The sequence below is a fragment of the Rhinoderma darwinii genome, chromosome 11 (genome assembly GCF_050947455.1).
Source record: "Rhinoderma darwinii isolate aRhiDar2 chromosome 11, aRhiDar2.hap1, whole genome shotgun sequence".
NCBI classification, from domain to species: domain Eukaryota; kingdom Metazoa; phylum Chordata; class Amphibia; order Anura; family Rhinodermatidae; genus Rhinoderma; species Rhinoderma darwinii.
Genome location: NC_134697.1, coordinates 27,397,290 through 27,421,804, shown reverse-complemented (window position 1 = coordinate 27,421,804; position 24,515 = coordinate 27,397,290). Strand labels below are relative to the sequence as shown.

At 40.4% G+C, this 24,515-nt stretch overlaps 1 protein-coding gene across 1 annotated transcript in view; it reads right to left on the bottom strand.

The window, feature by feature from the left end:
* Positions 1 to 5,690: 5,690 nt before the first annotated feature.
* LOC142664178 (alpha-2-macroglobulin-like protein 1) overlaps positions 5,691 to 24,515 on the bottom strand; it is a 77,501-nt gene continuing 58,676 nt past the window's right edge. Inside the window, exons 26-37 of the mRNA XM_075843202.1 lie at positions 23,252 to 23,408; positions 20,258 to 20,326; positions 19,578 to 19,740; positions 18,404 to 18,582; positions 17,199 to 17,414; positions 16,923 to 17,050; positions 15,352 to 15,442; positions 14,564 to 14,632; positions 12,679 to 12,781; positions 9,298 to 9,339; positions 7,340 to 7,474; positions 5,691 to 5,875 (exon numbers count right to left, since the gene is read on the bottom strand). Of these exons, the coding sequence (XP_075699317.1) occupies positions 5,850 to 5,875; positions 7,340 to 7,474; positions 9,298 to 9,339; positions 12,679 to 12,781; positions 14,564 to 14,632; positions 15,352 to 15,442; positions 16,923 to 17,050; positions 17,199 to 17,414; positions 18,404 to 18,582; positions 19,578 to 19,740; positions 20,258 to 20,326; positions 23,252 to 23,408 (1,378 nt within the window). The 3' untranslated portion in view covers positions 5,691 to 5,849. The remainder of the gene's footprint in view (positions 5,876 to 7,339; positions 7,475 to 9,297; positions 9,340 to 12,678; positions 12,782 to 14,563; positions 14,633 to 15,351; positions 15,443 to 16,922; positions 17,051 to 17,198; positions 17,415 to 18,403; positions 18,583 to 19,577; positions 19,741 to 20,257; positions 20,327 to 23,251; positions 23,409 to 24,515) is intronic.

The window sequence follows — 24,515 nt, the reverse complement described above, 5'->3', positions numbered from 1 at the left end:
TGGATGGTTTACGGTCCATATTCAAATCATCAGGATCACCCGATCCTATTCATGATTTGGTGAAGCGAATGGAAGTTAGGAATAAGAAAGGTATTGTATGTTATATGTCTTAGAAAACAAAGGACCAGCCAACGCCCGGTAATGGTGTCCGTACCTCATGTTGAGTGTGTCCTCATTGTGGGTGGGAAACCCCCCCCTCACAGCTTCGCAATGTGTTTCCAATGGGAGAGGCTGCCCCCCACCACCCACCCCTGATGTGGCCACGCCCGGCCCAACCAAATCAGTATGAAATAATTGCCTTGTTAATTTTGTCATTTGTAGTGTCTTTTCTATTTTTAGGTTCCATTCTAGTGTGCAGGACGCTGTTCACTGATGAAGCAACACGTCATCATAATATAGAGATGGTGGCCGACAGATTGGACTGTTACAGATTATGTGTTTGATGTTTTGAACGTAGATAATTCCTATACAATGGTGTGATGAATGATTGCAGATACGTATGTTGTTTTGCCGGCATTGAAAGTGTTAAGATTGTGAGACTAGAAGCTGTGAGAAATGAGTGTGTGACCCCCCCTCCCTCCCCCCTGTAGTATGCTGTGTTTGGGAGGAGGAGGGGGGCTGACTGGGTGCAGTCTGCAGGGCTGATGAGACAAAGGGATTACAATATTGCACTGATAGATATATATATATATATATATATATATATATATATATATATATATATATATATATATATCAATAATGTCTACAAACCTAAATACATTTCTTCTCTTTGCGCATGCGCTGTTGTTTATGAAAGTTACGATATTTATGTGTTATGATGTTAATTCAGATGTATTAAACTATAGATACTGTGAGACACAGGGTTTTGAAAATGTATGTTCCCCCCACCGTTCCATATATTTTTATATACAGTTTATTGGTTTGCAGTAATTAATTTTATCAGATATAATATTTTCTGTTTTATTGAATAACTAACTACAATTGTTTTGTTTTTGATTTCATACATGAGTTATGTCATTGTAAGGATCAAATGTATTTTCATCAGGAAAAAAGTCATTTTTGTTTCAGGCTGCTGTACATAACAGGGGGTTAAACTAGTGCCGCACAGATAGAGTGCCCGACTTTGTTATGTTGAGATGTAGTTTTGAACTCTGCTACATTACTTTCTCAGAGTCCACAAAGGGAGGAATGGTGAAGGAACTGATCAGGTACAATTTTGGTTTGTTTTGAATTAATTAATTTGGTTTCAGGAGATCTAAAAATGTGTATGAGACCCCAATGAGTAATCCAGATTAAATGTGTATGAGAGGAACCTAAATGTTGAGGTATTTCTGTGTAGATGGTTCCAGATCTTTCCAGGACAGTAAATATGGCACTGGGTAAGCTGTGCTGTAGTCTCCACCCAATATGAGGTATTGTGTAAGAGACCATCCCCCTCCAGCAAATTTACACAGGAGGAGGAGGTGACGTCACCCACACGAGTCTTTATGGATTTAGATGGGGGACAAGGCAAAAATATAATTGTCTGGACATTGTTAATTTGATGTAACGTTTTTAGGAATCTTTTTATTTTTTATTTGTTTTTGTATTAATCAAGTATTTGCAGAACCTGATAAAAGTTAAATTCTCAAAGTATTCTGGATTATCAGATGAGTGTGGAGAAGTGTATAACATTTGTTTTTATTTTAGAGGATGAAGACGCCACCCCTTTGAAATGTTCTATCTATATGTGACGTGGGTTTTTAATGTCAATTTGTAATAAAGAGATTTTATTATACAGTATGTACAAGACAGGATACGAGGCACCAGATAAATTACGCAGAAACCACTCTCACCTTCTTGTTCATCTCAAGGAGCGCAGCTGGAGGTGCTCGCTGAGGCTTGTAACCTGGCAGAAGGTAAGACAGCCGACATTTACACTGATTCTAGGTACGCTTTTGGCATCGCCCTCAATTATGGGCCCATTGGTAGTAGGAACTTTATTGGATCATCGGGTAAGCCAATTGAGAGAGCGAGAGACGACAGACCTGACAACAAGGATATGTGCAGCCAGGTGTCAGTTAATTGGCTTGTCCCTGGATACAATAATGCCACCACTAGGTTTGTAGCAGCCGGCATGATGTGCGCACGGCATGACATAGGTAAAACAGCAAAGGTACCTGTGAAAAGTTCAGCCCGGCCAGATTACCCGTCCCAGCGACTGCAGACCATACAACTACCCGAGGTAGAAGTGTATGAAGATGTGCTCGTGTGTGTAGACCTGTTCTCAGGGGGGCCTGAAGCCCGGCCAGTATCTTCCCCACTGCAGAACTTGTGTGTAGTGACAGGGGAACAGTGTTATCCCAAGTATTGAACTGGTGTTTGTACAATGATAAGATGTCAGCAGTTCTCTAGACATTGTCCCAAGGTTAGTTTGTTTAATAACTGTATTCAAGAAGTGTTGTGGGAATATTAAATACTGAGGTTAAGTTTTATGTAAAGTTCTAGACCAGCCTCAGCATTGGACTATTGGAGGCGTCAGATAAAAGGTGCAAAAGCGGAATATTCCCATTCTAAAACATTTTTATTTGTTTATTTGTTTATTTTTGTTGTTGTTGTGAAAGGGAAATTTTAGAGCAGAGAATTCTGTGCAGTGTATATGTGCATGTATATATATATATATATATATATATAAAGAAGAAGAATCAGTTTGTAGGTATCAGTTTTAGTTACTGACCAGTGTGAACGTTTAAAATAAACCTGTCATTGTTAATGTCTTTTCTTCAAGTTAATTATCTGATTAAGATCAATTACTGATTAGGCTATGAAAAGCTTGTTCTTCACAGGAAGAGTCCAACTAGGAGCGGAAGGCGTGAGAACCAGATTCTGACAGAATGTGGATGGATAAAGGAAGGTAAACCGGTAACACCCAAGGCACTCTTGATAGTACTTGTATTGATGGTGTATGACCTCACATATGCCCCAAGACGGCAAGGATCGACGTGGTAAGATCTAATTGGTATGTCCCAGGCTTTACAGCTGTTGCTGCTAAATTCTGTTAGAGCTGTTTGATTTGCCTACAGAACAGTCCTGGCAGACCGGTGCCAACCTTATCATACCCGCCTCCCACAAAGAGAACCGACCTTGAGAGGCCTTCCCAGGTAGAACGAACCAGATTAGAGTAAGAAAAAATTGGTTTGAGACACTTGTCAGATAAACATGTGGAATCTGTGTATGTTTCTGTGAGGTGGAGATGTTCTAGGCAATCAGCTGAGATCAAGGTACAAATCCTGCTGAAAGAGTATCACCAAGTGCAAATGAAATGTACCCAATAATTACACATCTTCTAGGTGCCCTGTCCATTGTAACAGAGAAGTTTTTTTTTCCTTATATAAAGGTGTTTGATGTCGTTTAAGGGCCTGACATTATTGTATGTACTTAGAACAACGTTTATAATGTACGCGGATGATGTTATCACCAGATTAGTATTTATTTTAACAATTGACTAGAGTTGGGGGTCCCCAGCAAGTGCCAGTAAATATGAACTAAAAGACTTTTAACACGATGAACTCCATCACTGAGATGCGGCAGGCGCAGCCTGAGCCACTACAACACGTTTATCATGAACTGACGGCAGTGTCACAATTCTAAGCTGCCGCCCAGACAAGTAACTTGCCAGAAGAAGAGTACAGATGCGGAGGGTTTGTGATAGTCACAATACAACTCCACTAATCCGCCTACGTGGGATCTCACCCCAGGCTCACAGCATGAGGTGCTATGTACAGCCCGGTGACGTAAACTAAAGGAGACGGTGTCGGACAGATGAGAAGGACCAAACCAAGTCCTGATGACATCAGCAAAGATCAAAGTAAAGACCAAAGACCTGAGTGAATCCGTCAGCAGGATCAAGTGTTTTGATAAGTAAGTGGCTAGGAGGGGGTAATAATAACTCCCCCACTGGACACCAACGTAGTCTGACTCCACAATTGTGTGGGTTACCCTGAGGGTGACAGTCAGTGAAGAGCAGAAGACAGGAGAAGAAGGGGACGATGGTGTACATGACTGGCAATGAACTGATGGGACCCGAAACCTGAGGGTGATAGCATGAGATTGGTGATAGCATTATGATTATTAGTTGAGGCCCTATTGTTTATAATGTCTGAGGTTTATAATTATAATGTGTGTAAATATGCCGCGGTGCTGCAAATTACAATCTGAGGAGTTTTATGTGAAGGTGTGAGGTGAAGGTCACTGTGCTTGCCCATGACCTGTCATATCTGCAGGGGTAAGTCCCATTAGGACAGTAAGTAACAGTGCGACAATTATTACTGTTAATAAAAATGTAGACTGTATTAATTATATATATATATATATATATATATATATATATATATATATATTACAACCAGCAGCGGTTTGTAGAATATATCAAGACAACCATCCTGTATCCTTATGAGAATAGGGAAAGTTAGGACCACTCAGAAACCTTGGAAGTCCAGATACAAAGGGGGGTTACTCATCAGGAGTAGCTCGTCTCAAGCTGGTGAAGAAATCCAAAACCCCTACCCGCCTGGTTTGAGTGTTCAGTGGTAGGTTGCTAGGCAAGACTCAGGGATAGAGTAATAATATTTTTAGGGGGGACTGTCAGGGATCATTACTATGTATATTGTTTGAAAAATATTATCCTTACATATATATATATATATATATATATATATATATATATATATATATATATATATATATATATATTCAGTATATTACACAAAGAAATTGGATTCATGGAGAACAAAGAGCCTGCATAACACTCCTATGGAAGACACCGCCCCCTGGAATGCAAAGAGGAGTGTGCAGAAGAATGTACAGGAAAACTTACAGCTGAGGAGCCAATGGGACTTAAGCAAGTCCCACATTCCTAGGGAGGGGCATGTGTCTTTTCTCTGTGTGTTTCTTTGTTCTGAATAAAGTTTAGTCTTCCTCCTGGCTGACTGAGGGAAAAGATGTCTACCGACATTTGTCTGTGTGGTGTACTTCTTTCCAGGCTTGCCTTCAGCTTTCAATTTACAGAGGTCGTTATTCGGTGTGAAATACGGACCTGACACTATTGAAAACACACCCCTAATGGCTTAGCTGAGCACCAATAATATAAAGGGGGTGTAAGTGATTTAAATACCCGATTACTGTACAGTGTAGATGTGCATTAGATATAGTGCAGACAGGTATCTTGTATCTAACCTGTATATTTGGGGTCTTTTCTTCTGCATCATTTCATGTTCATTTCCTTTCTACAACTGCTTCCTGGTGTGGAGTTGGAGAGCTGAACTATGAGCTCTAACAAATCAGCTGCCTCCCTCTGTTCCCCCTCCCCTCTCACAGCATGAGTCTCATAAACAGGTTAGACTGTAACATGAATCCCCATTCTTCATTTTCCACTCTCACAGCATTAGTCTCAAGCAGACACAGAAGGAGAGATACTGCAGCAGCCATCCCCCCTCCTCTGTCTTATATTTACTTTTTTACACTAGAGGAATATTTTCCCAACTAGGAGGTTTCTGAACATTTACAAAGAGGATAAAGATATGGGTACTATGGGCTGCTGCAAGGTTACAAAGATGGCACTCTATACACATTATGTAACTACCACACAAAGTTTAATCTATTCTTCTGTACTACAAAAAAGTACAAAGACGTCAGACATAAGACAAGGCTTTTCTTAGAACTTTACATTCACTTTATTGAGTGCTTATGTATAAGAAACAGAATTTGATGGTGTATATTATTGGATATTCTTCCTCTCTTCAAACAGTGTCATGTTCAATTTAATAGAGCAGAAGCCACCGGTATGACGCTCAGTTACTGATCCATGGTTAGTGGTTTTCTATTTTCTTAAAACCTGTAAAATATAAAAGAATTTAAAGGTGTCATTAGACCTTTCTCAAATATTCTAGACTTTATCCACAAACTTGGGTTTGACTGATCATTTTTGTTATCTAGTGTTTGGACTAAACTTATCTAGACCTTCGAATCATTGTTAAAAAGAATAAGCCCTGTTTCTGAAGACTGTCTAACAGAACTGACTTTGATATCTTTTGCATCCAATCAGAACCTAGTTTTGAGAAATAAGTCCCAATATCTTATAATAAATAGGGACATGCACATGAGATAGCTGTTCGGCAAAAGTCATCTCTATCTTATTTCAATAGGGACAATGAGATACGCTGCTACCAGACACCGTTGTCTCACTTATCTCTTTCGGGAACAATGGATGGCCATGCTGAAATCCAGTGGCGTACATAGAAGAGAAAGGCTCCATGGTCAAGATTAGACTGGGTCCTCTATTATGGTACAAGGTTTTCACAACCAGGAAAGAAGGGGCTAGTGTTTAATTTCCCCTCCATGACCCTTGAGACAATTGAGACAGCCGTTTTTAGTTTTCCGTGTGAACATCATACCCTTAGGCTAAGTTCACACGCTAAAGAAAAAACGTCTGTAAAATACGGAGCTGTTTTCAAGAGAAAACAGCCTCTGATTTTCAGCAGTTTTTTAAGCATCAAGCGTTTTTGATGCGTTTTTTGCAGCTGTTTTAGGAGCTGTTTTTCTATTGAGCCAATGAAAAATGCCTCCAAAAACGGCTCAAGAAGTGACATGCACTTCTTTATACGGAGCGTGTATTTACCAGATGTTTGGAGGCGTTCAGCTTCCGTTTTTTCAGTCGTTTTTCGGGACGTTTATGGCCCGAAAAACGGCTGGAAATAAGCCGTGTGAACATACCCTTACAGAGGAATTGTTTTTTTAGGGATGCAAGTATTTACTAAAATAGACATGTCAGGAGCTGTCTGTTTATATGAATAGGTGACTTGGGGCACATTTACTAGGACAAATGCACCAGAAGTCTGGCTTAATTACGCAAAAACTACCACTTTTTTTTATGGTTTACAATGGGCTGACTTGGGCAACATAGGTATGTTTGAAAAACGGTCGTCCTTCCCTGTATAGCAGTATTAGCGGTTTGGGAGGCAAAAATGTGATAACAAACTCCCTTTAATCTTCCTGACTCCATGGAGAAATAAAGCATTACACAGTTCTTATTGAAATCAATGGGCTGTCTGTGCAAAGCATAAATGTGGTGGATCTCTGGCTATTAGATAAGTGTCCTGAATAGGGCACCCCTCAGAATCGCCTAATAAAGTGCTTGGAAATGAATTTTCCAAAAAAGACAACCCAGTTAAAACCCTTAATCACATAATCTGAGTGGTCTAATATAATAACAGAATATAATAACGAACTGATCAAAGTGATTCACAGACAAAAAGACGTTTGATGAAGGATACAAATGAGATTAAAAGTTAAGTCGTACCTTGGTGGAAACACCATTTGGTTCCAGAGATGCTGGAGTCGAAGCAGCAGCCCTTGTGTTCACATTCATCCTTGGAAATATTTGGATGTCCACAATCCGTTCTCTCGGCAGCAGTTACTGTACAGTGAGCTACGACTGAACATGGACATGTCATTAAAAATTAGTCTAATTTTTAGTTTTAAATAGTTTTTTAAATAGAAGCTATATCTTGCCATCATAGCCGAATCTGTCAGGTGAACTTAGATGTAATCGATAATAGCTGGATCCTGGCAGCTTTCAGCCGAGCCGTCCGTCCTGCTGAATTGACTGTTCGGCTTTGAGGGCAAGATACAACTTCTATGTATGCAGGATACATAGAAGCTGTAACTCATATAAAAAAGAACAATTTAAAACTAGATTAAAATCACCTATTACATTGTTTTATAAAAAAAAAATTGAGTGCAAAAGTTTAAATATACTTTAAAGCCTCAAGCACATGACAGAGCTGTGTACAGAGGCTGTTTGGAGGCAAAAGGATTTCCCGTGGCTCTGTAATACAGAGCCATAGGAAATCTATGTGAAACTATCTGGGGCTCTGTACAACGTTGTATTACAGATTCATTCTAGAAATACTTTTGGGGAGAACACCTATGTAGGACAGTGTTCGATGAGGCCTTGATTCATATGGGATCTGACAGAAAAACCTTTGTATGTCTCCGAATAAAATCAGAGGCATATGTAGGTAAAGTAGGTCTCCAATTAAATCTATGGGTGCTGTACAATCGCTCCGTACAACTTGAAAGTTGTATGGAGCCGAAAGACGTTTGTATGCAAAATGCCTAAGAGAAGTTTTTTAATTGTGTGATTCCTTGTCATTAATTATTATGGTGTAGTTGGTGGCAAACGATAATGAGAAGCAGTTTGCATTTTGAATTCGACTTCTATGATAGTTATACTTTTTAACTGTGACCACTGTTCTCTATAAGCTGCACACTGCAAATAAAATAAAAATATCACACCCTGCCGACGGGTAAAGCTATTAGGGTGTATTTACACGTAGTGGTCAGTTTTTGAAAAAACATTAGATATGAGTAAACTTGTGGGATTCCTTTCTAGAGCACACAGCGTAGGACTAGGACTTATATACCACCCTATCATTTTCTTTCCTTTCCTACCACCCACCTTTTTATTCTTCCCTTTTTATACTTTCTTCTTTTTTTAGCTTCCTTTTTTTTCTTGCTACTTTTTGTATATCTGTACAGAACAAAAATGACTATAAGGGCAAAGCCCCACTAGTGACCCAGCCTTACGCAAAAAAAATCCATCAAAATGCAACTTTTATTAAGGTATCATTAAATGAAATGAGTCATGACCAATTCACGCTTGTGTCTCATTGCCCTGATGATGTCGCTTCCAAACATGTGGGGGGTACACTAAATTTGTTCTATCTTTTAACATACCGTGTGCTCTGTGTAAGAGAAAGCATAAAGTAGGAATTGCGGTCCAGACCCTCAATTCCACACCTAGCTAGAGCATCATTTGGGAGACTGTTCTAGTCACCTATACAGAATGTAAATACTGTATGATCACCAGAAACACTGTCAAAGTATTTTATTATTGACCCATTCACTAGATATTTATGTTAACGACGCCTTAATAAAAGTTGTGCTTGAATGGCGTGCGAGCGAAAGGCCAGGTACTTAGTGGGGCTTTGCCCTTATAGTATTTGCCCTTCGGCTATTTAGAACAATTTTTCTGTACCTTTTTCTCCTTATCTTACCTCACACAAGGTATATGGTCAGTGTGCACATTCTTCATGATCTTTCTATACAGTTCTTATAAGAAATGTGTTTTTGACTGGGTCTTTAAAAACCAGGAATTGTCCCTATGTTCACAGGTTGATATAGTAGTCCATTTTTGTTAGATATATTATTAATAAAAAGCCTTCGATAAAAAACTATTCAGGGATCATTACTTACGGGAACTGCAGGGGGCATTATATTCGACCACAGTATGCTCATCTGGAATAGAAATAGATGTTACATATAATTCAGGACACAAGATGGACATAGGGTTTGTGTTTGAAATAACTAGTGTCCCTTAAAAAAGAGTGACAACTGTCAACAGGGCAAGATCAAGATTGGTGGAGTCTAGAACCACCATGATAGCTCCCAAATAGTGGTGCAGTACTATGGCTAAATACAGTAATACTACTATTCAGTACCAAATAAATGTAAGCCAAACACAGTCCCTCCATTATATGAACCTATACAATTTAAGAAACAAAAATAACAGTTCCATATAGTACCCAGTTCAATGTGCCCATATATTACTGCAGCCAGAATCTTCATTTAAATTTGATATAGCATAGGATGGAATATTTAGAGCACATTATTTGAGATGGTGATGGAGATCCCTAAATGGTGGAGGCCCTGGCAAGGCCAGTTTTAGGTGGTGGCATACTGGGCGATTTCCCAGGGTCCCCGGCCTCCTAGGAGAAGATGGAACCACCAGGAGCAATCTGAGAGTCAGAAGAAACATACATAACACTGCATTGTGCCCATTTACACTGAATAATAGAGAGAACCATGCAGCGGTTATATCACAGCCGCACAGTCCTCTTTCCCCTGCTCTGCACTGATCTATATGGCGGTATTATGTGGGCTATAATCAGGGCCAGCATCAGCACCCGGCGAACCCAGGCAAGTGCCGAGGCCCACTACACTTGGGGGGGCCCACTCGGCTGCCGGGTGATGATGCTGCCGTTGTCACGGCATCACTGTCCATATATATCAGGAGGAAAGAAGGAGTCCCAGGCAGAGCGCTAGAAGCAGCTCTGCTCCGGAACCCTGTCTCTGGGAAAGCCCCTGACATCACATTCCAAATATGGACAGTGTTGTCAAGAGCAGAGCAGTGTCCCAGGCAGTGGCGTAGCTATAGGGGTCACAACGGTCACAACTGCGACTGGGCCCCTAAGCCCGTGCTGGTCCCACTTCCAACTGTATCTGCGTCCGTGGGACGTACATTCAGTTGGGTTCAATGCTTCAGCATTCACTGTGCCGCGAGTGGCTCGGCGCAGGCAGATGCGATGTAGTGACGTCATCGCGCCTGTCAGCGACAAATCACTCACAGCACAGTGCAGAGGAGGAAAAGGATCTCCTCCACCCGTTGTGGAAAGGGGGATAGGTAAGCAATTATGTTATTGTTTTTCTATTAGGTACATCCATATGGGGGCATTATACTGGGTATGGGAGTGGGGTCTCATATGATAGCTGCTGAGGGGCATTATACTGTATGGGGGCATTATACTGGATGGGACTGCTAAGGGGGGCATTATACTGCATGGGGTATTATACTGTATGTGGCAGCTATGGAGGACGTTATACTGTATGGAGGCATTATACTGTATGGCGCAGCAATGGGGGGAATTATATGGTATGTGGCAGCTAAGGAGGGCATTACACTGTATGGGGATTATACAGTATGGGGCAGCTATAGGGGGCATTATACGGTATTGGGGCATTATACTGTATGGGGCAGCCATGGGGGGCATTATACTGTATGGGGCATTATAGTGTATGGGGCAGCTATGGGGGCATTATACTGTATGGGGGCATTATACTGTATGTGGCAGCTATGGGTCACAATATACTTTAGGGGCAGCTATAGGGGCATTATACTGCGGGGGCAGCTATGGGAGCATTATACTTTGGTGGTCAGCTATGGGGGGAATTATACTGTGTGGGGGGCAGTTGTGGGGAGCATTATACTGTGTGGTGGCATTATACTGTGGGGGCATTATACTTCGGGGGCATTCATGGGGTCTGTCGGGCAAGACAGCTCGGCATAGGCGTATGCAGGGGTCTAGTGGTGTTGGGGAGGGATAGGGGTCCCAAGCTGAATTCTTGCGCCAGGGCCAATGAACCTTTAGTTATGCCCCGGGACCCAGGCAGAGTGCTAGTAGTGCTTTGCCCGGGACTATGGCTCTGGGTTGCCCCTGACAACACTGTCCATATATGGACAGTGATGTCAGGGGCTTCTCCTGAAGCAGAATCCCCAGCCAGAGTGTCGGCAATGCTCTGGCTGGGGATTCCACTCCTAGAGGGAACCGCAAAGGCGCTACCTACATGGAGGGGGACCGTGTGGTACTACCAGGGAGGGTGGCTGTGTGGCACTACGAGAGAGGGGGGCTGTGTGGCACTACCAGGGAGGTGGATGTGTGGCACTACCAGGGAGGGGGGCTGTGTGGCACTACCAGGGAGGAGGGGGCTGTGTGGCACTTCCTGGGAGGCGGGCTGTGTGGCACTATCTACAGAGGGCACTAAAGTTATCGGGGCCTAACTTCTATATGGGGGCATAAATAGGGCCTAGCGTCTATATGGGGGCACAAAGTGACATTTCCTGCCATTTTAGTGCCGCCATGAGTTCCTCCGCAAAGGGGCCTACTAAGTCTGTGTCGCCCAACGGCCCACATAAACCTGGAGCCGGCCCTGGCTATACTATATATGCAGTATTATGTGGACACCGTATGGGAGTATGGGAGATATGAGTGTATTATTTGGATACTGTATGGAGGTATGATTTAGGCATTGTATGGGGGTATCATTTCAGTAGTGCAGCATTTTAAATTATGAGGAATATTGTCTAAAATGGCCCTACATTCGTAGGTTCCACTTTCTATAAAACCGTTCATGTGCACTGTTCGGCAAATTTGCGCTGCAATACAGTAGATCACATATAATTATTCATTTTCCTTGTAGCTCCTAATATATATCTAAGTTAAGTTGTAATTCCCTGCTGTCTATTGACTGATAAAACAATTTTTGACTCTCTTCATCAATACAATTATGTAGCGTTAGGCTTTAGGAGTGCGAGACCTGTGCAGTTGCACAGGGCACATCAGCGGTCTCTGCACGGTTATCCGATCATTTTATGAATGGAGCTGTTATTTGGTATGTTGGTATTATTTGAGCACTGAGCTATTGTGTGGCCCTGCTGCTTAAACACTGTACAGTATGTAGATAACTGTCAGGGGGTATTATTTTGCAAAATGATTGTGCTCTTATGTGAACACTGTCCTATATGACACTGATAATTATGCACTATATGGTATGTTTATTTGTACACTATATGACAGTACAACATATAGGGAGAAGGTACATCATCCAACATAAGGCTGGCCCAGGTCATAACATCTTTACTTTATCAGTGTATACCAAAATGGAACTACCAGTTGAACAGTAAAGGGTCTATTGAAATGATTGTGAAATAATTTAATCTCAAGAATAGAATTCTGGTCAATCCATCTATCATATGTATGTGAATAGTATCCTTTAACATTGCTTCATATTTTTACATACCTGGATCATAGTAATCAAAAACGGCGGCATGGGCAGGCTGCAGATTCTCTACATGAGCGTCTTGCTCCAGAGAAAAGACGAAGCTTACAGTTTCATGATTGAGCTGCAAAACAACCATATAGAATTAAGAAAATGTCTGTATGTATAAGACCTTATTCACACAAACGTATTTCACGTCTGTGTGCTGTACGTTTAAAGAAATGACCGCACGCTGAGAAATACAATTCAATGGGGCTATTCACACATCCGTGTATTTTCGCAGAGCGTTTGTCCGTTACATGAAACTCACTGCATGTCCTATTCTGGTCCCTTTTTGCGAGTCAGACTCACCCATTGAAGTCTATCGGTGCGTAAAAAAAAAACAGACAGCACACGGACGACATCCATGTGCTGTCCGTTTTTCACGCATCAATTGATAAAGAAATGTAGAGAAAAAAACAAAAAAGTAAACCAGAAAGTCCTTGCAGGGGAGAAACACAGGCAAGAAAAACTGATGCCACATGGAAACCACATTGACGCTACATGGACAGTCATATGCATGAAAAAATGGCTGCTTTTTACAGACGCAAATTGGACACGATCGTGTGAATAAAGCCTAAAAGAGACTAGTCAGTCATTCAAAGGTTAAAAGTAAAGGGCAAATCAGTGGATAGCACTTTTGCTTTGCTGCATTGGGTTCAACTACACACTAAGGCTATGTTCACGCGCTAATGTAAAAACGGCTGTAAAATACAGAGCTGTTTTCAAGGGAAAACAGCATCTGATTTCCAGACGTTTTTGAAAGCACAAATCTTTTTTGATGCGCTTTTTGTGGCCGTTTTTGGATTTGTTTTTGTATTGACACAATGAAAAACGGCTCCAAAAATGGCTCAAGAAGTGACATGCACTTCTTTTTAAAAGGCACCCTGTCGGAATGGAATGCCATTTTTCTGATTGAAATCAATGGGCAGATGTTTAGAGGCCTTCAGCTTCCGTTTTTTCATTCTTTTCTCGAGCCGTTTACGCCATGAAAAATGGCTGAAAATAAGCCGCGTGAACATACCCTCATAGGTTTATTAGCTTCCTTTGAAATTGTCCCTAATGTGTTCCTGAGATAGGGAAATTGACTGTGAGCCTTATTGGGGACAGGGACTGATGTGAATGACGACTATCTTTGCACAGCATTGTGGAATATGTTGGTGCTATATAAAAAGTAGCTGTGCCAAGAGCTATAAATGACATCACCCTAGTTACTGTGTCTGAAAATAACATAATAACTATAACAAATACAGTAGCCAAAATGATTTCCAAAAAGTTGAAAAAAAAAATGGCGCAGCCAAAGTATAAACTTTTTGTTCTATTTCTCACGATAGATTGTGACCTAGATTCGGAGAAATTAATTCAAAGCTGACAATTACAGATAAGCAAATAAGAAGATAGAAATGCTTTGGCATTTCATCAATGGGCAAATTCTCTTTTACGGATCCATATATCTTATAAGCAGTAAATTCTCCTACATAATAAAAAAAAAATTGCACCCATTAGCAAAACACAGACAAGGCCAACTTTCCCTGATTTGTTCATCTCCAGTGCCAACCACAATGGGCTACACTTACTGTTGTCACTTTTTGAAAAATCTACGGAGCAGAAGAATTGAAAAAGGAAAATATCTCAAGTAAAAAAACCATAATAACCAAACGTTGGCTGCTGCTCTAATTTCTGATTTACTAATATATATTCTGACTATTAAAATATATATTCATTTTAAGTTTTGTGTGGAAATCCTCTTTAAAACATTCACATATGTGTTTGTAAGAAGAGTTTGTGAAAAACTTGATATAATGGGTATCATTTACTAAACTTCCTAAATGAAGCCATTGTTTTTTATGATATTTTTGTGTCTTACCTTGCTCAGATAAATGGAAATGTTTTGCACTGAAATTTCCGTTTTTTCCACTAGTGGATTTTTCTTCAGCTAAAAAAATTTGAGAACATGAAGTGTAAATGGAAATTTTTGAAGGATATCAAATACTATAATATAGACAAAGTTTGTCATATTTTGTAACATATTAAGGAAATATATATATATATATATATATATATATATATATATATATATATATACATACATACAACCGCCATATGCATGAAGCTACCCAGACATTTTTACTGACAGTTTCTAGAAAAATTGTTGTGGCCTTTGAGTGATTTTCCAAACATTCTCTGAAACTTTCACTTGTTCAATGGGGTGGGCAATAGGAAAAGTCAGAATTTTGTTACTTTTTGCTGTTAGTGTAAGGAGGTTTGCTAACCTTTTAATACGTAGAAATTACAAAAAAAAAAACAACAAAAACATAATCTAAAAGCAACTGTGACGTATTCTCTAAAAGTGAGATGAATAAAATAGGTTTGCTTTTTTTCCCAGAAACAGCGCCACTTTTGCCCGTGGGCTATGCCTCGTATTGCAGCTATGTTGTAAATTGCAAACTGTATGTAGCAGAGGTTGGAAAATAGCGCAAAGTGGGCTTTGTTGTGTCGCCCATAGCAAACCAATTACTTATTTCATGTAAAAAAGAAATCTGGAATCTGGTTGGTTGCTATTGGCAACAGTTATACTTTTTGTCAGGTGAGTTTTTGTATGAGAGATTATTTTTTCACAGCATAATAAATTGTTGACTGGGTCATGCTTCCCACCTTTTTCACACTGTCCTTATCAGGAATATATCCTGACACAGTCTCCAGTATAATCACTGCCATATTGGTGTTTTCTCGTGTTCCTGAATATCTAAAAATAGAAAATCAAAGATTAGAGGAATACCTCTATACAATTTATTGATTAACTTTTTTTGGGAGGTAATGGAAAAAAAAAAAAATGTTGCCATACTTTTTTGCGACTTAAAAATTTGCAGGTGGTATAAATAACATAACTTTATTCAGCGGTTCATTACGATTACGGCAATACCAAATTTATATAGTTTTTTATGTTTTACTACTTATTTTTTACAGGTGCATTTTTTGTATGGCAGGATGAACAGAAAACAGCAATTCTGGCATTATTATTTTTTTTTTATTTTTTTTACGGCGTTCACCGTCCAGGTTAAATAACATAATAGTTTTATAGTTGGGGTTATACAGACGCAGCTATACTAATTATGCATAGCTTTTTTAATTTGTTTTTGTGTTTTTTCATAATGAAACATTTTATAAGGGAAAAAAGGGGAAATTATTTTTTTGTTTTTACTTTGGATTTTTTATTTATTAGTAACTTTATTAAACAATTTTGTACTTTTTTTTAGTCCCACTGTGGGACTTTACTATGTGATAATTTGATCACTTTTATAATACACTTCAATACTGTACTGTTAGGGTATGTTCACACGACAGCGTCTGTTACGGCCGAAATTACGGGGCTGTTTTCAGGAGAAAACAGCCCCGTTATTTCAGCCGTAACGGCATGTGCAGGCGCTTGAACGCCGCTTCCATTACGGACGTAGCTGAAGCTGGTTTTCCATGGAGTCCATGGAAAACGGCTCCATTTACGTCTGAAGAAGTGACATGACACTTCTTTGGCGCGGGCGTCTATTTACGCGCCGTCTTTTGACAGCGACGTGTAAATATACGCCTCGTGTGAACAGACAAACGTCAGCCCATTGCTTTCAATGGGCAGATGTTTGTCAACGCTTTCAAGCCGTAATTTCGGACGTAATTCGGGGGTTAATACGCCCGAATTACATCCGTAAATAGGCCGTGTGAACATACCCTTAGTGTAAACTAACAGACCTTCATAGGCCTCCGGCTGCCATGGAATCCATGGGCACTACACAATCCCTCTGAAACCCCTTAGATGCTAAAAAAGTTACGGCTCTCAGAATGTGGCGGCACAATTTATTTTTTAACAAATAGTTTATATTTAATAAAAGTGGTAAAGCATAAAATAATATATAAATTTGATATTGCCGTAATCGTATCAACCCATATAATAAAGAGAACATGTCGTTTTTACTACATGGTGAATGCTGTAGAAACAAAACCCAAAGAATATGCAATTACTGTTTTTTGCATATTTAGCCCCACACATTTTTTTTTTCAGTTTCCCAGTACATTATATGGTACAGTAAATGGTGCCATAAAAACTACAACTTGTCCCGCGAAAAACAGGCTCCCATCCATCTGCAGTGACGGGAACTGCAGCATAGCCTCATTCACTGCGTCGGAGACATAGGTGTAACATGTTAAGACATTTTGGTAAGTTCCAGGCAACTCACCTGACATCCACATGGACATCAAACTTTTTCTGAGATGCATGAGTGCAGACAGATGGTTCAGTGCTTACATTGAAGGAAAAGTGTTCTTTTTCAGGTTGCTCAACAATAGCATTGTAATGCGTATGTGACTGTATAGAAGGATAAAAAGAAAATCAAGAATCACTATAATTTTTTGAAAAAACATTATCCGTTATCCTTCCAACAATTTGATTTCATGTTTGGGATAGTAATATGTATCTTCATTTTATGAAGTTTAAACACATAGCTAATTAATACCTGTATATAAACAAAACCATCGCCTGTCGCACTTGCGGTATATTCTCCAGGGATTTCTGGGAGGTCAACTGTTTGTACAAGAAGACCGTTGCTTTGATCCACATGAACAATCTTCTGGAAGCCGGACTTTGAACTGATTGTCACTGTGGAATCCCCCTTATTGTGATTTGTGGCTTTACCATATTTAGCCAGAGCTTGAAGAGCGATGGTTGTGTCCTACAAAACCAAAAGTCAAAATGAAAAAGAGAGCCAATTGGGACAAGACCTTCGTAAAATGTAAAACATTATAACTACTGGATCTTATTTACAGCATCAGCAAAGATTACAAGAATTACATTTAATAAGTTTTGGGACAAAATGTCTAAAGGGGGGACAGGCTACATTTACAGAAGTATACAAATGGTCCATACAAAACATACTGTAAAACGATGTTCTGTGTAAAATCCCCTCAATAGACAAGAGGGCTCTCTTTGTCTGGAAACAAATCTGTTTTTTTTTCTTTTTCTTCAGAGTTTAGAAGCCTTTATTGTTAGGCTATGTTCACATCTGCGTCAGGGCTCCGTTCCGACGTTCCGTAGTCGACTACGGTATTCATCCCGTCAAAACGACGGAACCCTTGCACAACGGAGACAAACTGAAACCACTGGCACCGGATCTGTCACCATTGAAATTAATGGTGATGGAAACGGAAACCTATGGTTTCAGTTTGTGTCAGTCAGGGCTCCGTTCCGACGGAAAGCTCAGACGGAACGTCTGAACGGAGCTCTGACGCAGATGTGAATGAAGCCTAAGAGCTGTGAATCTGTGGAATAGTCACCTCAGGTGTTGGTTTTATCAGATACAGTTGATGGCTTCAAAAAAGGCTTGAAATTATTTAACGTGGACAAGTAATATTTTTTTTAAAAAATGTCATGGCAGATATATACATGTGTTGTGGGTTTTTCTTTCTTTAATTTTGCCTCTAGACAAAGTTCTAAGATATAACTCTTCCCCTTTCTTTCTTCCACATCTTCCTTCCTCCCCTTGTTGAACTTGATGGACATTTCTCTTTTTTCATCCATACTAACTATGTAACTGTGTAACCCTTGTTATATATGCTCCCTAAATAAATTATTAATAAAATGTCCCTGAAAATGTTTAATCACATCTATATTGGTGGTCACCAGAGCAAGTCTGAAAAAGATAGATTTGTAAAATGAGGTAACCTGAGATGAATGGAAGCCTCCCCATGCATTCTGCTGTGTCAAAATCCAACGGATGATATCCACACTATCTTCCAGATTCTTGCTGGTTTTTGTCTTCTCAGAAAGCAAAGCCAGAACAACGTAAGAGGCTGTCTCAATTTCTCCTTCTAGATACGAGTTTGATTCCCAGTGCTTTGATCCTTTTATTTATAAAATCACAATGAAAAATATCACAATTGTAGGCTAAACTTTAATAATTTGGTTTATCACGTTTTCGTTTTTTTTTTACGTAATGGGCATATGTCAACAGCCGTGCTTATTAGGGCATCTGTGAGTTACCCCAATAAGTTTCAGTTTTTGTATTGCATCAACAAAAAGCCCCTCTATTTGGAGGTGCTGTTTAGTATACTTATCATGTAAATGTTAAGTGGTGTAGATAGAGGGGTGGGTGTGGCATAAGCCCCGGCTGTTGGGTGGCGCTAAAAAGCCTTTGAGGGCTAATGAAGAATTCAGAGTTTTTCCCCTGGATAAAGGAAAGATCAGCCGTGACTCTGCACTTGTGTGAGCTACACAATCCCACTGATACATCTGATTGGCACGGTTTGCTTAGTTGGCATACTGCAGGGGATACTTCCATTTGATGCGTGGGGACTTGCACTGGTTGGTTCATCTCACAAATACCTTAACTTGTAGGGCTCATAGGGCTCTCTGCTGAAGGATGACCTTAAATAACATACCTGCGCAATATTTTCATACTGCAACATACAGTATCATAGGCTATCCCTATACCATATATTATGCAAATTCTAGTATTGTCTTTAAAAAGTTGCATAGAAGATTCTTAACATTCATTCCTTTTAAATTAAAGCCAGCCCTCGGTGAAGGTGTAGTTTCACATGCCGGCCATTAAAATTAATATCGGCCATGTAATACATGAATGGGCAAGATCCACCAGAGTGAAAGCAGCAATTTTTGGAGGTGGCTCCCGAGCTGAGGACTCCCCCTATGATGTCCATATCCACTAAAATGACAGATAGAAAAGGGTGGTCTTCATGAGACAACCCCTTTGATAGTGAAGGAACATTATATCGATACCTGTCCATATACAAATAGGCCTCAATCATCTAAATAAATAATGTTGCACCGGTCCACTCTGTTGTATAACGTCTGTTGTACGTATATTTCTACCCCTCACCTTTCTTTACAGCGCTCTCGTCCAGTTTCTTTAATATCTGTTCTCTCAGCTCAGTGTCTCCTGATAAGGTGAAAGCATATGCCAGCAGAGCCTGGGAGTGCGCCGATGTAACATTGTCCGCTGATTTCCTGAGACAGCTCAGGGCATTTTCCACAATACTTCCCTAAACACAACATAAACAATAAAACACAATTCTCAGAGACATACTATCCCAGTGACATACAGTAATATAAAGAAAGTTTAATTTGACGGAACTCATCAAGACATCTCTTCTCTAAAAACAGCCACCCCGGCAATCATCTGCTGTCGCCAGGCGGAGCACCGGCTGGCATTACAACGGCTGGCATTACAATACCCATGCTGAGGACATTTAGTGCTACATGCGGGCTATTCAGACAAATGTACAATGATGAGCCGGGTCTCCCGGTAACCTCAGAAAATTGTAAAATTCATATAATTTCCAACAATATATAAATTTGTTGTCAAATGGCAAATATTACACACAAGTACTAGATCATTAGAGATATTTTAGGATTGTAAATTGGTAGATTATAGATACTCCAATACTTTTCACCTTTCAACATTGAAAGTAATCACAATATAGAACGTGATCGTTTTAGATTTTATGTTCAAGTTTTCCTAAATTCATTGAGAAATAAAGTAAGCATAAAATGACTTACATTGTAGACAACATGATGTTCCAGGAGAGCGATTGCGATGTAAGCCGTGCGTGTAACCAGATTATCTGCCTGAAATTAAAAAAAAATTCCGAAATGTAAAATTTAGTTTTGTCTTTATGGAGTAAATATTAATGGACAGCCTTCATTTACAATTAAATGAGATGTACAGGATTAGAAAAACATAACTGCTTAATTCTATAAACAGTGCCACACCTGTCCATGGGTTGAGTCTAATATTGCAGCTCAGCTCCATTGGACATGTGTGACATTGTGTTTGAAAGACAGCAGCCAGGTTTTTCTAGTCCTCTATTACACCTTTAACTTAATTAATAGAGATGAGCGAATTTCTCAAAATTACTTTCAGGTCCGATTCGGCCGAACCAGCTGTCAGATTTCGATTCTGTCTGAATTAATTAGTTGCAAATTGAAAGTGCCCATATATGACACTCAGAGGTCTTCTAGGACTTGCAAACCTTTTCAGGCTCTTTAATGCCAAGACAGCGTTAGTAGTGTCAAAGTGACAGCAGCATATATGGCTATGGGTAAACAGATGGCAAACAGTGTGTTTAAAAAAACATTGCATGGTCTGATTTTTTATTATTTTTAAAATTTAAAAACTGTCCAAAAATTATCCCTTTTGGGGGCAGGTGACTTCTGGGGTTTATATAAACAGTGGTATTGGAAGAAGCAATCATTTTCTATCAAGGGGTCTACAGGATTGGTTATCAGTATATGATCGATGGGGGTTCAGCACATGGACCCTCATTGATCAACAGTCCAGGCTGCCGCCGAGAGCTGAAAGCTATGCAGGGGTCGGTGCCGAAAGCATTTTTCTGCATTTTTGCTAAAATAAAAATGTATATAAATTAAACGATAATGTAAATGTACCAAAAAATGGCACCTACATAAAGTACAACTCCTCCCGCAAAAAAACAAGGTCTCAAATAGCTATGTCGTACACAAAATAAAAAAGTTAAAAAGTTATGAGCGCCAGGATGCAAAAAGGGAAATCTAAAAAAAAATTGGCCATGTCCTTAAGGGGTTAAACACAATGTGTAGATGTCTTTATATGTTCATGTTCATGTACTTTATATGTTTATCTACGTATGTCTTTGTGAGTGTCCATGTATTTCTGTGTGGCTACATCTATGTATGTCTATATTTGTTTTTTGGGTTTTTTCTGTAAGTCTATGTCTCTGTGTGTTCTCTATCTATCTATCTATCTATCTATCTATCTATCTATCTATCTATCTATCTATCTATCTATCTATCTATCTATCTATCTATCTATCTATCTATCTATCCATCCATCTATCTTTTCTGGCTTGTAAAGCTTTTGTATTTTTTAGTGGTGAGTTTTTTATTGCCATTTTATTTAATAAGCAAATATTGAATGCCATTCATATAAAAAGGAAGCTGTAAGGCCTCATGCACACGACCGTAGCCGTGATTTTCGGGTCGGCCGGCTGCGGACTGTCAGCGGACTGTCAGCCGCAGGCCGCCCGCAAATCGTGGGACATGCACATGGCCGCTGCTATTGTTTTCAATGAGCCCGGACCGCAGAACCGGGCCGTAATAAGACATCCCCTTTTTTTCTGCGGTCCGGGCTACCGGGCCGTGCACGGACCGCAAAAACTACGGTCATGTGCACGGCCCCATAGAAAAGAATGGGGCCGCAATTCTCCCGTGGATTTTCAGGGGGAATTGCGGCCGCAAAAACACGGTCGTGTGCATGAGGCCTAAGGCTTCATTCACATCTGCGTTGGGGTCCCGTTCTGACAATTGGGACTACATTACAATACATCAGATCCTACTTGAAACAGTATGTCATTGTACTTGTACTTGTATGTATAAGAAAAGAAGTTACCTTAGGCTTTGTTCACATCTGCGTTGTGGTCCCGTTCTGATGTTCCGTCGGATGTTTCGATCAGAACAGGATCCTGAACAGACACAAACTGACAGGAACGGAAACCAGAGGTTTCCGTTTCCATCACCAAAATCAATGGTGATGGAAACGGAAACCTCTGGTTTCCTTTACTGTCAGTTTGTGTCTCTTCAGCGTCCCGTTCTGACGGAGACCTCCGACGGAACATCAGAACGGGACCACAACGCAGATGTGAACAAAGCCTAAGGTAACTTCTTTTCTTATACATACAAGTACAAGTACATTGACATATTGTTTCAAGTAGGATCTGATGTATTGTAATGTAGTCCCAATTGTAAAGTAATAAATATTATAGGAATAAACTCTGAGGCCTGTGATCGTTTACTTTTATATTCTCACAAACTCTTTGTGGCTTTCTTATTTAATGGTATTTCGCTGCTCAAAGTTGTGAATAATGTGGGAGATTTGTCAAATCCAGTGCAAAGGAAAAGTGAGTCAGTTGTCCATAGCAATTATTCAGGTTCTGCCTTGAGTTTTCAAAAGTTTCACTGAAAAATTTGAGTTGAAATTGGATTGGTTGCTATGGGCATCTTCTCCAGTTTTCCTTTACATTCGTTTTAATAACTCTCTCCACTTTCCACACACTATTTAAGGGCTGATAACATCAGGACATATACACACATCCCCCCTGAGGAAGCACCTTTAGCGAAACGCGCGTTGTGGTTCATGTCAAGGAGCGAGCACTGACTACTACTTTTTCTTGCTGCTATGGGTAAGGCTGTTGGATATAAACGATATTCTGATGTCACTTTATTCCACTTTCCCTTCCCTTTATTCTTCTACCCACTGAATATATTTAAAGGGTTCATTTTTTGATTAATAATAGGGTAATTTCCCTTTTGTGCCAATAATTGCTCCGTTGTTCATACTAGGGTCTTGTCCTTATTCATTTTTAAACTTTGTCTGTGATATGTGTTAGATAAATTCTACTTTTTATACAAATTGGCTTTATGGCTCTTCTTTGTTCTTCTGTGTATGGACTCTTTCCACTTTGTAGATTTATCTTGTACCAGTTTGTGTTAATACATTTATTTGAAATCTTTTTTCACCTCTACTTCATTGTTAAAGTAATATCCCACGTCCCTGAAGCAGCCATCAGGCAGTTGTTTGCTGTGCAGCCAATTCACGGCTTGTTGAATGTGGTTCTCATTTATATAGATGAACTTCTGAGCACCATTAAAAGCCTTGACTACGAATGCTGTGAGCCTGCAAAAAACACATTAACATTTAAGCACTTTTTTTTTCAATATTGGTGCACTGTACAAGCATTGCACCAGTCTCTATACCAGTGCAGCGTGCACCAGTCTCTCCACCAGTGCAGCGTGCACCAGTCTCTCCACCAGTGCAGCGTGTGCCAGTTTTTTCACCAGTGCAGCATGCGCCAGTTTCTCCACCAGTGCAGCGTGCGCCAGTCCCTCCACCAGTGCAGCATGCGCCAGTCCCTCCACCAGTGCAGCTTGCGCCAATCTCTCCACCAATGCAGCGTGTGCAAGTCTCTCCACCAGTGCAGCATGCACCAGTCTCTCCACTGATGTAACATGCCCCAGTCTCTCCACCAGTGCAGCATGCACCAGTCTCTCCACTGATGTAACATGCCCCAGTCTCTCCACCAGTACAGCATGCGCCAGTCTCTCCACCAGTGCAGCTTGCGACAATCTCTCCACCAGTGCAGTGTGCGCCAGTCTCTCCACCAGTTCCGCATGCACCAGTCTCTCCACCAGTGCAGCATGCGCCAGTCTCTCGACCAGTCCAGAATGCGCCAGTCTCTCCACCAGTGCAGCATGCGCCAGTCCCTCCACCAGTGCAGTGTGCGCCAGTCTCTCCACCAGTGCCGCATGTGTCAGTCTCTCCACTAGAGCAGCATGCGCCAGTCTCTCCACCAGTGGAGCATGCACCAGTCTCTCCACTGATGTAACATGCCCCAGTCTCTCCACCAGTGCTGCATGCGCCAGTCTCTCCACCAGTGCAGCTTGCGACACTTTCTCTAACAGTGTAGCATGCCCCAGTCTCTCCACCAGTATAGCATGCTCCAGGTTCATCAACAGGGCACAAACCATGTCAATGAATCTGCCATTGGCTAAAAACAACACAAGGTTGGAACAGTTTTCTATAAGGCATTTTTGGGTGATTTCTCTACGTTGACCAACCACAATGAAAAATGATAGTACCAGAGAAACAGTTCTTGAAACATTTTCTTAAAACTGTTTCTATTCAAAACCAAAACCGCATGTGGTTTTTGTTACATTTTTAGGCTACGGTTATTCACGGCTCTCACTGGTTTCTTAACCATTTTATAGTGTGGCTCATAAAACG